Raw genomic sequence first — 13,479 nt, 5'->3', positions numbered from 1 at the left:
GGTTACCATTCTCATCACTGTATAAGATACTATCTTGAGATGACACCCAGAAGATGACAGCAAAGCATGCAGTAAGGTTTATGGCCTTCAGATACACCAATGGAGCATTAGGGCCATTCAAATATCACGCAACGCTCATGGGGATCGATGGGTGTAGTTCCAAATGTTATGTAGTGTTACAGTGGGTGGGTGGGTGTATTTAACAGCGTTAACACTTAAAAACATTTTTATTACTAAAATCTATTATTTTGTTTTTTGTTTTTCATAAACACTGACACAGCGACAATGTTTAAAGGGACACGCTCTAGTTACGGCTAGTTGTCAACCATTACGGCGTTGTTTTTCGCTATTAAACCCATTTTTTTCACAAATAAAATTGCACTTTACTTACATTTTATTATTTAGAATACACATTTCCATTCACCTGAAGTGCTTTTTGGTAATCCTGGTAATCCTGATTTTTGTAAAACCACGAAATGCATTTTTTTGTATTTCTTAACAACAGGCCTGCACTCGAGAAAAAACCATTAAGCAAGCGAGGTCCAATCTATTTTTAGAGCGAATCTTCCTGTGTAAACGTCACAGACGTTGGTATACCACGTGACCGTTATCATTTTTGGTTCGGTTTGTTTTCTCGTGCACGGTTCGCGCAATCAACATCCGATTTGTTGTCGTTTGCTTGTTGTTCATTTGTGAGATTTTTCTTCACAGTTCGTGAACATTTTCATCAACAATAAAGTTCACGTGACCGTTAACATTTTGGTTTGGTTTGTTTTCTCGTGCACGGTTCACGCAATCAACATCCGATTTGTTGTTGTTCATTTGTGAGATTTTTCTTCACAGTTCGTGAACATTTTCAGTAACAATGAAGTTCAGACAAGTAAGTGTCTCAATACAAAACGTTACAAACCCTTAAAACCAATAATTTTGCTAAGACTTACGATATCTGGAGAGGGGATACAACCAGGACAGAACAGTTGGAACATGTCCAGGAGAGGTGAAATGAACGCACCCCAAGTCTGTGAAATGTGTCGTGACGTAGGCATTGTTGTGCTTCGAGCGACATCTACCGGTGACATCAGAATACTAACTTTCAAAATTATTTCAAGCAATTGGGACATGGGGATTCCCATGGTATTTATCAATATAAAACCTGCTTTTTCACTCCATTTGATAAAAACGTGATCTAAGTGTGTTACAGGTTTGTAGATTAACCAAATTATAATTTATTTTCGCTGGATGGAACTAGGGTGTGCGGCTTTAATATAGGTAGTTATTAATAGAAATACAATATATACTGAACAAAATAAGAAACTTCCGCTAACTTTGCTTGAACATAACTTGATGAAAACAAACCGGGGGAATAATTGTTATATATGCGTTTAAAGAGTGTTCCATGATGCATAGTTTGGTGTAAAAATCATGGCCATAGGTTAACAGAAACTGGGAGAAATTTTGACCAAGTGTGGTAGGGGTTAAAAATAAAAACACCCACTTAATAACCTCATTATTATTATGACCACCTCTTGAATTGACTACTGCAGTGCATTGCAGGCGCATAGAATTGACTAAAGTGTTGATTTCTGCCTGTGGAATATTGTTCCATTCCTGAATGAGCGCTTGACGAAGTTCGTTGACGTTAGCGGGTGGGTTGGGACGACGCCTCAATCGTCTGTCCAGACTATCCCAGACATGCTCGATGGGGTTGAGATCAGGACTTTTAGCGGGCCAGTTATCAATGAAATCAATGTTATTTGTCCTAAGAAAATTTACAGTGTCTCTAGCTGTATGAGAGGTGGCATTATCATGCTGAAAAATCGAGATGTTGGCGTTGTTATATAACAGAGGAATGACGTGATGAGCGTTGAACATTTAAATTGCCATCAATGACGACTAGTGGTGAACGATAACCATGGGCAATGGCTGCCCAGACCATGACAGAACCCCCACCCCCGAAACGATCTCGTTCAAGAACACAACAGTCAGCATAGCGTTCATTTCTCCTACTTCAGACGCGCACCCTGCCATCACCACGTTGTAAAGAAAATCTGGATTCATCCGAAAAAAGAACGGTATTCCAGCGTCGCCGTATCCAACGAGTGTGTACACGTGCCCAATTAAGACGATTTAGACGATGACGTTGCGTTAAAACGCATCCGACGTCTTCTGTCGACATGCCAGCATCAAGCATGCCAATCGCCCGTTCGTGTAAATTATTGGGTATTCTTGGCATACTAAAAATGCTACAATGTAAAAAACGTTAATTTTTTTTTACAAATTTTGAAGCGTTTTCGTTCACTTAACAACAATGTCAGTAAGACAAGTAAAACAAATTGACCAAATACTACACGGGACATGTCGAACCATGCATGCACGTGCAAATTGAATTTCACGTTGTCGACGATTAACAGTGCAAAAATAATCGATAAAATTCATGAATCCTGATAATACAGCTCAAGGCTAATACTACCTATATAATTTCATTACACAATGAATTCTTTAACACAACAGATACTATATGTACAAATCGGAAGTTTCTTTTTTTGTTCAGTATATAAGGATTATAAACAAGAGTTGAAATGTGCCTTCCCAAATGGCAAAACAGTACATTAGAATTATATACACAAAGAAACAAGTTAAGCACCCCTGCATTTTTCACAATGACTTATCTTACGAGGTTTGGTGTTGAAAACCTGATAACATAACCTCGGAAAAACAAATGTGTTTTGCAAGAATACATCTTTGACAGTAAGAAAACATAAGTGTATCCAGTTTTGAAATTTTAATCATGATTCTGAAAAGAATTCCAAAATGATGCATTTGAGCCAAAAACTGAGGCACAATAAGTATGGAGGTGTAGAGTCAGAAACACAAGTCAACATCATGATTGATGATGAAAAATGTCATTTGAAGTTCACAGATGACATTCATGACACAAATCATCAATAGCGGGTAAACCCGCCACATGCCAGGATGACAACTTCCACTCTTCGTCTCATCCCTCCAGTAAGTCGTCTGATCTGCTGCATGGGCAACTGCTGCCATTCTCGATGAAGAGCTGCCTCTGTGCCAGAGTCTGTACAGGTAGGGTTGTGCCAGAGTCTGTACAGGTAGGGTTGTCACAGCTTCAGTTTGGAGTAAAACTGTTACTGCACGGGAATGATGTGGCATAGCTTTGTCATCCATGTACAGAGGTCTGGTGGCGAGTGGATGGTTGTCAAAATGCAGCACAACTGGTTGCAGGACGTTACGAATGTACCGATCACCATTGAAGTTGGATGGTGACAAGATCCAGCTTACAATCATGTGATAGGCAACCCCAAACCGTTTACTGAACCTCCACCATACGAGGTCATAGGTTGTATGTTCCTGGGTGTGTAGGCAGCATTTTTATGTCTCCAAACTCTCAATCGGCCATCTATGACATGAAGCAGGAACCAGCTTTCGTCGGACCAATGGACTCTTCGCCATGACCTCAGATTCCAACCTCTCTGGGCCAAACACCACGCTAAACGGCGTTTCTCATGATAAGCAAAAAAGGGACGCTTGATGACCCTTCTGTCCTTCAATCCCACAAATTTCAGACAATTCGTCACTCTTCTGGCTGACATCCATCTATTGGGTAACCATTGGCTCTTCAGAACAGGAGACGTAGCAAAGGGTTGCCGATGTACGAGCCCAAGCAGGGCCCTACCCCTGCGCTGTGACGTCATGCGCGGTCTCCCCGACTGTGGGAGATCCTTTACAGCATTGGCATGCCCGTGTTTTTGTATCAGTTTGCTGATTACGGTGTAATGATACCCCAGTTGACGTCCTATACTTTTGAAGGTCATGTCGGTCGCATGCATACCAATAATACGCCATCTTTGGGCCTCTGATGACCGTCGACGTGCCATATTCAACGATTAAACTTCAACAATGCAAGACAGTGACATTAAATGGCAACAATTGCAGTGTATTGATACTGCATTTTGAGCAAAGCATGGGTGGCATGATGGACGTGCATGTCGTTCTGTTGTGGGACGTCACAGTTGTCATTGTACTCTATTATTTCGATGGAACACCATTTCTTGACATATTCGTCACGTAATTTGCAGTTTTTATGAATGGGGCTATTTCAGTACTAATTACATCTAGGGGTGCTTAACTTTTTTCTTTGTGTATAGTACACCCAGTACATGACTTGTTTGTAAATGGGAGGGTGGGTGGGTCGCCAAGCGTTACTTAATATTGTGAGGGGGTGTATGGTCTAGCGTTACAGGGGGGGAGGGAATGTTTAATTTAAACAAAAACTGTTATGTAATATTTGAATGGCCCCATTGTGGTAAAAACCTATTATTTTCAATATAATAAAAACAAACCCATTACCATTCATTTGACAATTTATTTTATGTTCTTTACAATTTTTTCTTTTTCTATTATTAATAAGGAAAGCTAAGATGGGCAATTGCAGAAAAGACACCAAGCACAATGAATCATTCAGTCAGTAACAGCACATCACCATGGTAAGCCTCCACAGCTAGAGCAAGGGGTTCCAAGTGGACTAAGATGCTGACTGGATTAAGTAATGCCGTTTCTACTACACGTAGATAGTCAAATGTCAGCTTGCTTGCTCCATGCCCAGGTGTTCTGTAAGAGAAAGAAAATAATCATCTGCTCTGTCCAACATTGTCTCCATATGAAAAATCATCCAGGCCATCCATTTATAGTTAAATATTAGTTCAACCTGGAATTAAATATACCAAAGCTAAACTTGGTGTTGTTGGAAGTGCAATTTCAGCCTCTATCACACTGACTGGACATGCTTTGTCTTCCAAATTACTAGCAAAATGATGCAGAATGTAAATAAATCTCATTTGTACTGTTAATTAATGATCATGGATCAGTCAAGATCATTCAACTATGGATGTATATACTGGTATATATGTTTACTGTATGTTTTTTACATTAATTTCAATACTTGGCAATGAGCCATTCTTCATTTCCATAAATTGACCTTTAACTCATGGGAGTCACATGACTCGCTCTTTCATTTAAGAGGGAAAACTGGGGGAAAAGTCAGTGGTTAAAATTGTTCCTGTTTTTATGTACCTGAACTATGATATAGTAAACATTCGGTGATCATTTTTGTACTGAATGGAATTATGGGGGGGGGGGGGGGGGGGGGGGGGGGGGGGGGGGGGTTTCTGGGGGGGGGGGGGGAGAGAGAGAGAGAGAGAGAGAGAGAGAGAGAGAGAGAGAGAGAGAGAGAGAGAGAGGAGGAGGAGGAGGAGGAGGAGGAGATATTAAATTTACACTCCAATATTTTGTGTTACTTTTCCTCAGTGAACATATTTCCCTTTACTGGGCTGGTTTAACCCCAGCCAGTCCCATTATTTGATATATCAGTTGGGATCTTTTACATTTATGTTCCATGAGTATTGTAACCATCCCGAAAGAGCGATTACAAACCATGCAACCAAACATTATTGTCAATGTGCAGCCTAATATGCAGACGAAAAATTGTAGTGGAGCAGTTAGCTACCACCAATTTTCGAGGTAGTCCAATCAAGGTAGTTCAACATAATTTAAAATATATAAAAATGTTCATCTTGGGGTCAGGATTTAGGAAACCAATGTCGACATTGTGGCAAATTAGTGTGGGTTAAAAAATTTGGGATAAAAAATAGACATTTTATGGTGAAAATACGAAAAAGTAAAAATGTAAAATTCCAAAGCATATGCAAACAACTGGTTTAATTATTACTTTTTTTAAAATGCTGCATGGCTATATCAACTACATTTAGGCCCAAAACACACCAAAGCTGGGTTTGGGTCTGGCAAGTATGGTACCAGTCAAGAATGAAAAGCACAGAGTCGAATGTGACTACATAAAACATGCACTATATTATCACTGGCAGCTGCAGCCTGTGCAGGTCATAGTTTAAAAAATATTTTCTACATAAACAACAAGAAAGAGATATATATTAATCAAAGTAGAAGTCTCATAATTATTGTTGGTGTTCATGAAGAAAGTAAAGATATGAACACAATTAATATACATGTATATTGAAAACTAGTAACAGTTAGAGACCCAGACGTCAAAATACACGAGACATGATGATTTTGCCACACTAGCCAGACCCAGTTTTGGTGTGTTTTGAGTCTTACTGTAGTCGTTTGTATGGCTATTACATTCGGGAAATTATGCCTAAAAGAACATTTCAAGCAACCAATGTGTATGTATCAAAACAAAAAGTTTAGACATAATTTAATTACCATCTTGAATATAAATATCAAATTGTTAAGACATTGAAGAATACAAAAAAAAAAAAAAAAATGGGGGAAAAAAAAGAAGAGATATAGAATCAATACAAATTCATACAACCATTGTAGAATCTGAAATGTTACCTATAACTACACATCAAAATGTAGCCAACTCTGCAAACTACACCTATTCAATGAGAAGTATAGCTTCAATTTTAGTCAAGGTCACTATCTAGTCTGCTGTGGTCAGTGGGTTAGAGCACTCGATTTTGTCACAAATGCTCATGCTTATGCAATTTTGTGAACAGCTATTCAATGCAGATCATACACACCCAACTGTAGTTCAGGTGTTACTGGTGACCCACTCATTAGAATTCCAATCTCAGGTTATCTCCTGACAAAACTCTGCTAGGTATAACATATCATGAATAGCAATGTCGGTATTACACCATTGTGGTAATACATGATAGTATCTACTGTTTACTGGTGTCACAACCGAATTGTATTAAAATGTTTATTAAAATATTGTGTATATATTTTACTCACAGTGGTGCAGATAATTTTGTGCACAGTATAATACCAATGCTGTGTGGTTGTTTTGTGTTGATCCACAAGTGTATTACATGCAGTGTGTGTGCAGTCCGTGCTGTTACTTGATAAAAACAGCATTCTCTTGGGTAATCTGGCAGTGGGACCCAGAGTTAGCTACAAGTTTTACACATGTCGGTATACTGCTGATAAAAACAGCATTCTCTTGGGTAATCTGGCAGTGGGACCCAGAGTTAGCTACAAGTTTTACACATGTTGGTATACTGCTGATAAAAACAGCATTCTCTTGGTAATCTGGCAGTGGGACCCAGAGTTAGCTACAAGTTTTACACATGTCGGTATACTGCTGATAAAAACAGCATTCTCTTGGGTAATCTGGCAGTGGGACCCAGAGTTAGCTACAAGTTTTACACATGTCGGTATACTGCTGATAAAAACAGCATTCTCTTGGTAATCTGGCAGTGGGACCCAGAGTTAGCTATAAGTTTTACACATGTCGGTATACTGCTGATAAAAACAGCATTCTCTTGGTAATCTGGCAGTGGGACCCAGAGTTAGCTACAAGTTTTACACATGTCGGTATACTGCTGATAAAAACAGCATTCTCTTGGTAATCTGGCAGTGGGACCCAGAGTTAGCTACAAGTTTTACACATGTCGGTATACTGCTGATAAAAACAGCATTCTCTTGGGTAATCTGGCAGTGGGACCCAGAGTTAGCTACAAGTTTTACACATGTCGGTATACTGCTGATAAAAACAGCATTCTCTTGGGTAATCTGGCAGTCGGATTCAGATCTTGCTTTTTAAGGTGCGCGGGTGTGATCGCGCTCGTACAGCGCACGTAATTTCAATCTGACGAGTGTGAAAAACAACGCAAGTTACACTCAACAAATGGCGCACGTAAAATAAATGGGTATATTTATTTCCACTGTTTACAAAAATCAACAGTTTTCATAGCTCATTTAACTGATAGGAAGGTCATTATTAAAACAATAAAAATTAAAAACATGGCAGTGGCTTCCACGCAGTCGTTAAACTGGTTGAACAAATCGGGAAATACTGGTTTAATAGACAATTTTGTAGACGTACCATTCAAAATCCAATCGGATCTACACTGCCTATTTTGTTTATTTTGGAGAGTGATTTTTCACTCGCCTTAGTGTATTGAGGTGTGCGATTTTCCACTCGCCTGTAATTTTCAAAAACCAAACACTGCAGACCCAGTTAGCTACAAGCTTTACATGTGTCAGTATGCTGCTGATAACAACAGCATTCTCTTGGTAATCTGGCAGTGGGACCCAGAGTTAGCTACAAGCTTTACACGTGTCGGTATGCTGCTGATAAAAACAGCATTCTCTTGGTAATCTGGCAGTGGGACCCAGAGTTAGCTACAAGCTTTACACGTGTCGGTATACTGCTGATAAAAACAGCATTCTCTTGGTAATCTGGCAGTGGGACCCAGAGTTAGCTACAAGCTTTACACATGTCGGTATACTGCTGATAAAAACAGCATTCTCTTGGTAATCTGGCAGTCGGACCCAGAGTTAGCTACAAGCTTTACACGTGTCGGTATACTGCTGACATGTTATTATGCAGAGATGAAGGAACGTAGTGTGGACAGCTGGGGTGAGTAACCCCAACAAAAAAACCCAGGTCGCCCGTTCGATTGGCAGATACATTTTTTTTGCACCCCTGATTATAAATGAATAATTATTAGAATGTTTTACATGTTTTGGAGAAGTGTTAAGTTGGTGGTTTGGAAATATGAATGTATTGATTTTACTGAATGTTATGATTTTTGGGTACCACTTGATTATTGTAATGACGTTGGATTGTGGTTATTTTTGTGGTAGCGATAGAGCTAGCCATTGGGTAGCCTATTGAATAGTTTGTGTGCACAGAGAGATTAGTCTGTATAGACTGTTATTGGTGAAATGTAATATTTCAAATTGAGGTGCACTTTGGAAGAACGGTCTACGACTGTTGATGTAAGGGGTCTTGTTTTCGTCGACACATAAGGTGCAACGACGGGGTAATAAGTACCATGTTTATGTTGACCCATTTGTTTGATTAATATGGAAGGCTCAAGGTGACTGACTTTACGAGACGGGTGAACCACAACTAGCTAGCGTCATGGCAATGACGAAGGACTGGATGGTGTAGGAATCTGAAGTAACCATGGAAAATCCTGTTATCGTTGCTGATATGAACTTACCTTTGATGCAGGAAAGAAAGAAATGTTTTATTTAACGACAAACTCAACACATTTTATTTACGGTTATATGGCGGAAGACATATGTTTAAGGACCATAAAGATATTGAGAGAGGAAACCCACTGTCTCCACTTCATGGGTTACTCTTTTTGATTAGCAGCAAGTGATCCCATAGACAGGATAGCACATACCACAGCCTTTGATGTACCAGTTGTGGTGCACTGGCTGGACCGAGAAATGGCACAATGGGCCCACTGACGGGGATCGATCCCAAACCGACCACCCATCAAGCTAGCACTGTATACCACTGGGCTATGCCTCGCCCCTTGATGCAGGACAGATTCGCAAGCCACCTACGTCGGATGTGACTTTTGTTTAGTTAACAACTGTTTTGACTTTGAAACTGATTTAATTCAAATTTGTCGAAGTGATTTTGATAACTGCTTTTTTTTATAAAGTAGAATTGTGGTTCATTGATTTAGTGTGTAAAACTGAAGACATTTTAGAAATTAAATATATATTTTATTTTACTACTTGTTGTCATTTTTGTTTAGAATGTTCAAGTGGTGTATAATTCAAGCCCTCAGTCAGTCCTGATGTGACAACTGGTAATATAAAGACACTGAAAAACATACCAATGAAAACTATTCTCCTTATAAGAGGTATTTTTTTTTTACCATTCCTGAAAATGTTCATATATCGCAACCTATGTTGAACTTCCAGTTAAGACTATCTCGAAAACTAGAAGATTTTGTGGGTCTCTGCTGTTCCACTACTAGGAGAAGACTTTTAAAGTTTCAATGTTGAATAAATTAATAAAAATTCAAAAATTCAAAATGTCTTAAATATCTTTCTATTAGTTTATGAAGACTGTCCCAAAGAATTATAGTGCCAAGTTAGACCTAGAAGATAAGACCTTAATTTTTTTTTATTTTTATTAAATTAAAAAGTTTTAAATAATTTAACACTGAACTTTAAAAAACCCCAGTAGTATATTAAGGACTGGCAAATGTTAGCCTATATGTATTTGAGAAAAATGCATATACTATAATTCTTACACCAAATGCTAAGATACCCATTAAAATTACCCCCACCCACACCCCCCCACCCCAAAAAAAAAAGAAGAAAAAAAGAAGAAAAACAACCCCAAAACCCCACCAAACATTTGTAATAATCAGTAACAAAATGTTCTTAATCTAATTTATGAAACTACTAGTCTAACATCTTTGGTTCAAATATTACAAAATCATGTATATACTCACTCCCGCCTCAACTGTCTCAGTTGGTGGGGGTTGTTTCATGCTTGAGTTCCACATACTTGGTATATTGTCGCCACCTACTCGTGGGTTGAACATGGGAGGTACGGGATAATGACCAGGAACACCATTTGGGAACATTGGTATCATCACAGGTGCATTCTATCAAGAGAAAAGAAAAAAAATCAACCAAAGCAGCATTTTTAATACAGACAAATACATAATATTATATATACTGAATGCCCCCCCAAAACTATACTTTTTAAAATGCGATATTTTCTACAATACTTATACAAATTTCGACCAATTTTCATAGGGCTTCTAGAATACGGTATCCCGACATCCATGGTGAGTGTTTTTCACGGTAGAACTAGTAAAAAGTTTTTTCCACCATACCCGATGGCCCCTAAAACCTCCTATAATACACCCCCTCCTTGACCAGAAATGTCGTCATTTTTGTTCACCAATCTCAAATTAAAATCTAAATATTATCAATATATACCATCTAAAAATTAATCTACTTACCAGTTTAATTTTATTCATATCTAAACTTCACAAGACAAAAACGATTTCTAAGAAATACTGTAGCCATGTTGATTACACTGGTACTCAGTGATTTTCTAAAAGTAACATACTATAGGCGTAATGAAAATAGTCACCAGTCAAGGACACCAAATTAATTTCCATTTTGTAATGAAACTGATCTATCAATCATCTTGTGCAGTACATATATAAAAAGTATGATACATTATATTGTATTTACTAGTAAAAAAAAAAAAGAAGAGGACAACACTTGTCATTTGACTTTTGAGATAACCAAATAACATGTTTATTAGCAACCCCAATTTTGCAGACTGTAATTCGTTTGTATTTTTCAATGGTACACTCACTGAAATATATTAATTATTTGGAATAGTTCATGGTATTTGTACTTCTAAATAAACATAATACAAATTGCATGTTAACTATTAATAACTATTAATAGTGATTATAAAGTGTTGGGTTTTTTTTAGTTTCAGGTATTTTTGGTATATATTTACAGTACATACAGAATTAGGACTAGTAGATTTTTAACCATGGCCAGTGGATTTTAATAAACACTGATCCTATGGTTAGTGGATTTGTTGAAAATTTTAGAAACACTATTTTTCAGTTTGTTTCTTTTATCTCAACCTTTCCAACTACTGGATTAATTTTTGACAAAAGCCATGTTGAGTGGGTACATGTTTACAACTTTTGCTCACATATTTTAAATACATAAAATTATGTGAAAAGGTAAGTACTATTTTTGTAGGGTTTTTTTTCTACTTTTTATTATATTTTAGATCAGTTAATTTGGTTTAAAAATATGCAAAAGATTTATGTCACACTTACTTATGCACAACTGGGATTAGCTGTGTGAGATTTATTCATTATTCCCAATCACTATGTTTTTCAGATTTTTTTTTTAGAAACATACTATGATTCATATCCCAATATTTCGAGTTTTATTGTCAACAATGTAAAACCATCAAATTTATGATCAAATTAGCTGTCACAAAATGACTGTGATATTTCGCCATTGTTGCCTAGCAAACATAATTGGCAAAAACCTCTTTTTCAACTCAAAATTCTTCACCAAAAAAAGAAAGCTGCTATATTTTCAATTAATCTATTTGCTGTTTTATTATTATTTCCAGTGAGTGCAGTGTGTAAACTGGCTGGAAATATGAATTAGGGAATGTACTGTATTATAAACTGTAAGATATCTCGCCTGCAGTATCCAGAAGGTTAAATTTATACATAATAATAATTATAATAAATAATCTATAATTGAAAACTGTCCATTTCAATAATTGAAAGAACCCTAACCCTAAATCTTTCTTTATGTTTTCAATGAGATTATAGGGCTACCAATTTTTTGGATGCCATAACATTATTATAAATAAGCCCATATAAAGATTACCTGGAAATTCTGTTCTGTAGTGGGATCTACTGGGAGACTATCTGAGAACGAATTGCCATTTGGGTTATCTGTAGGTGGGCAGTCAACATCCTGAGCAGAGTTCACATCATAGGCCATGTTCCCTCCAGTTATCACAGATGAGGTTATCACCGATGCTTGAATGGGAGCCGATGACATCAGTGGGGATGTGGTCGGTGTCCATTCACTGTTCATCTCTGCATTTAATACCCACATTTTATTGTACTCCCTGACAGTAGCAATATTCGCAGCGGGGGGGCCAGGAGCCTTTCGTTGTGATCGCTCACCTCCTATCGGCCTTGGGACCCGTCGATCGTCAATGATACTTTTAGAATCATTCAGAGGTGGAGTACATGGAGGCATTGGTGAGGGAGCCTTAGGAGGAGGACCTATTGGACCAGGGCCATCTGTAGACGAAAAAGAGGAAAATCAATGAAAATCATTATCGGCCAGCAGGAGAAATTGGTCTGTTTCACACGAGGACAAAAAACATACAAGAACATAGCATTATGAGGTCACTTTCAGAAATATAGTAATGATAAATCATTATTAAAATAGACTTTATAGTCTTTGAGGAAGTTATTTCATGGAGAAGAGTTCTTGATTTCTTAATATACCAACAGCACTATACCTTTATCATAGATGGATCCCCAGATTCCCTGTACAATACACTTACTACACTGAAAATCTTTGTGGTCTGAAACAATTATTCAAAATCAAATACTATGTGGGATAAGCAGAAACAAATATTGAAAAGGAGTGTTTCATCATTCTAGATGGAAGCTAGAATGGGGTTCAACCCAATTTACTTTATTAGCTATTAACTTTGAGATTTAAATTCAGAAGATATGATTAAAGTAAATCAGATAAATAACTTAGTTTTTAGTTTTCTAATGCCAAGGGCCCATATTTTCGAAGCTATCTTAGCCCTACGAAATCGTAAAACCATTGTAGGGTGTGATGTCACTACAACACACGCCATAGTGACATCATAGCTTACAATGATTTTACGATTGTGTAGGATAAGATTGCTTCGAAAATATGGGCGCAGGTCTTGAAAATCTTGCTTTTTAAACAATGTTTCGGCCTTTTCATTTTAATGCTCCCGGCAGTAAATTTGCCGTCTACTCTTGTCATACCAGCAGTCTACTTTTCTGTGAACATGCATATATTTATCTATAAAATAAAGGATTCAGACCGTCTTCTTACGGTATTTAAACTATAATGGACTCCATTTTTTCATCGATATCA

The 13,479-nt window shown here is 37.6% G+C and overlaps 1 protein-coding gene across 1 annotated transcript in view; it reads right to left on the bottom strand.

Moving 5' to 3' along the window:
* Positions 1-4,370: 4,370 nt before the first annotated feature.
* LOC121378946 (ankyrin repeat and KH domain-containing protein 1-like) overlaps positions 4,371-13,479 on the bottom strand; it is a 179,734-nt gene continuing 170,625 nt past the window's right edge. The window contains exons 31-33 of the mRNA XM_041507339.1: positions 12,211-12,635; positions 10,272-10,427; positions 4,371-4,629 (exon numbers count right to left, since the gene is read on the bottom strand). Of these exons, the coding sequence (XP_041363273.1) occupies positions 4,594-4,629; positions 10,272-10,427; positions 12,211-12,635 (617 nt within the window). The 3' untranslated portion in view covers positions 4,371-4,593. The remainder of the gene's footprint in view (positions 4,630-10,271; positions 10,428-12,210; positions 12,636-13,479) is intronic.

The sequence above is a fragment of the Gigantopelta aegis genome, chromosome 8 (assembly GCF_016097555.1).
Source record: "Gigantopelta aegis isolate Gae_Host chromosome 8, Gae_host_genome, whole genome shotgun sequence".
NCBI classification, from domain to species: domain Eukaryota; kingdom Metazoa; phylum Mollusca; class Gastropoda; order Neomphalida; family Peltospiridae; genus Gigantopelta; species Gigantopelta aegis.
The sequence above is the reverse complement of the archived record's forward strand: the minus strand, read 5'-3'. Positions and strand labels throughout refer to the sequence as shown.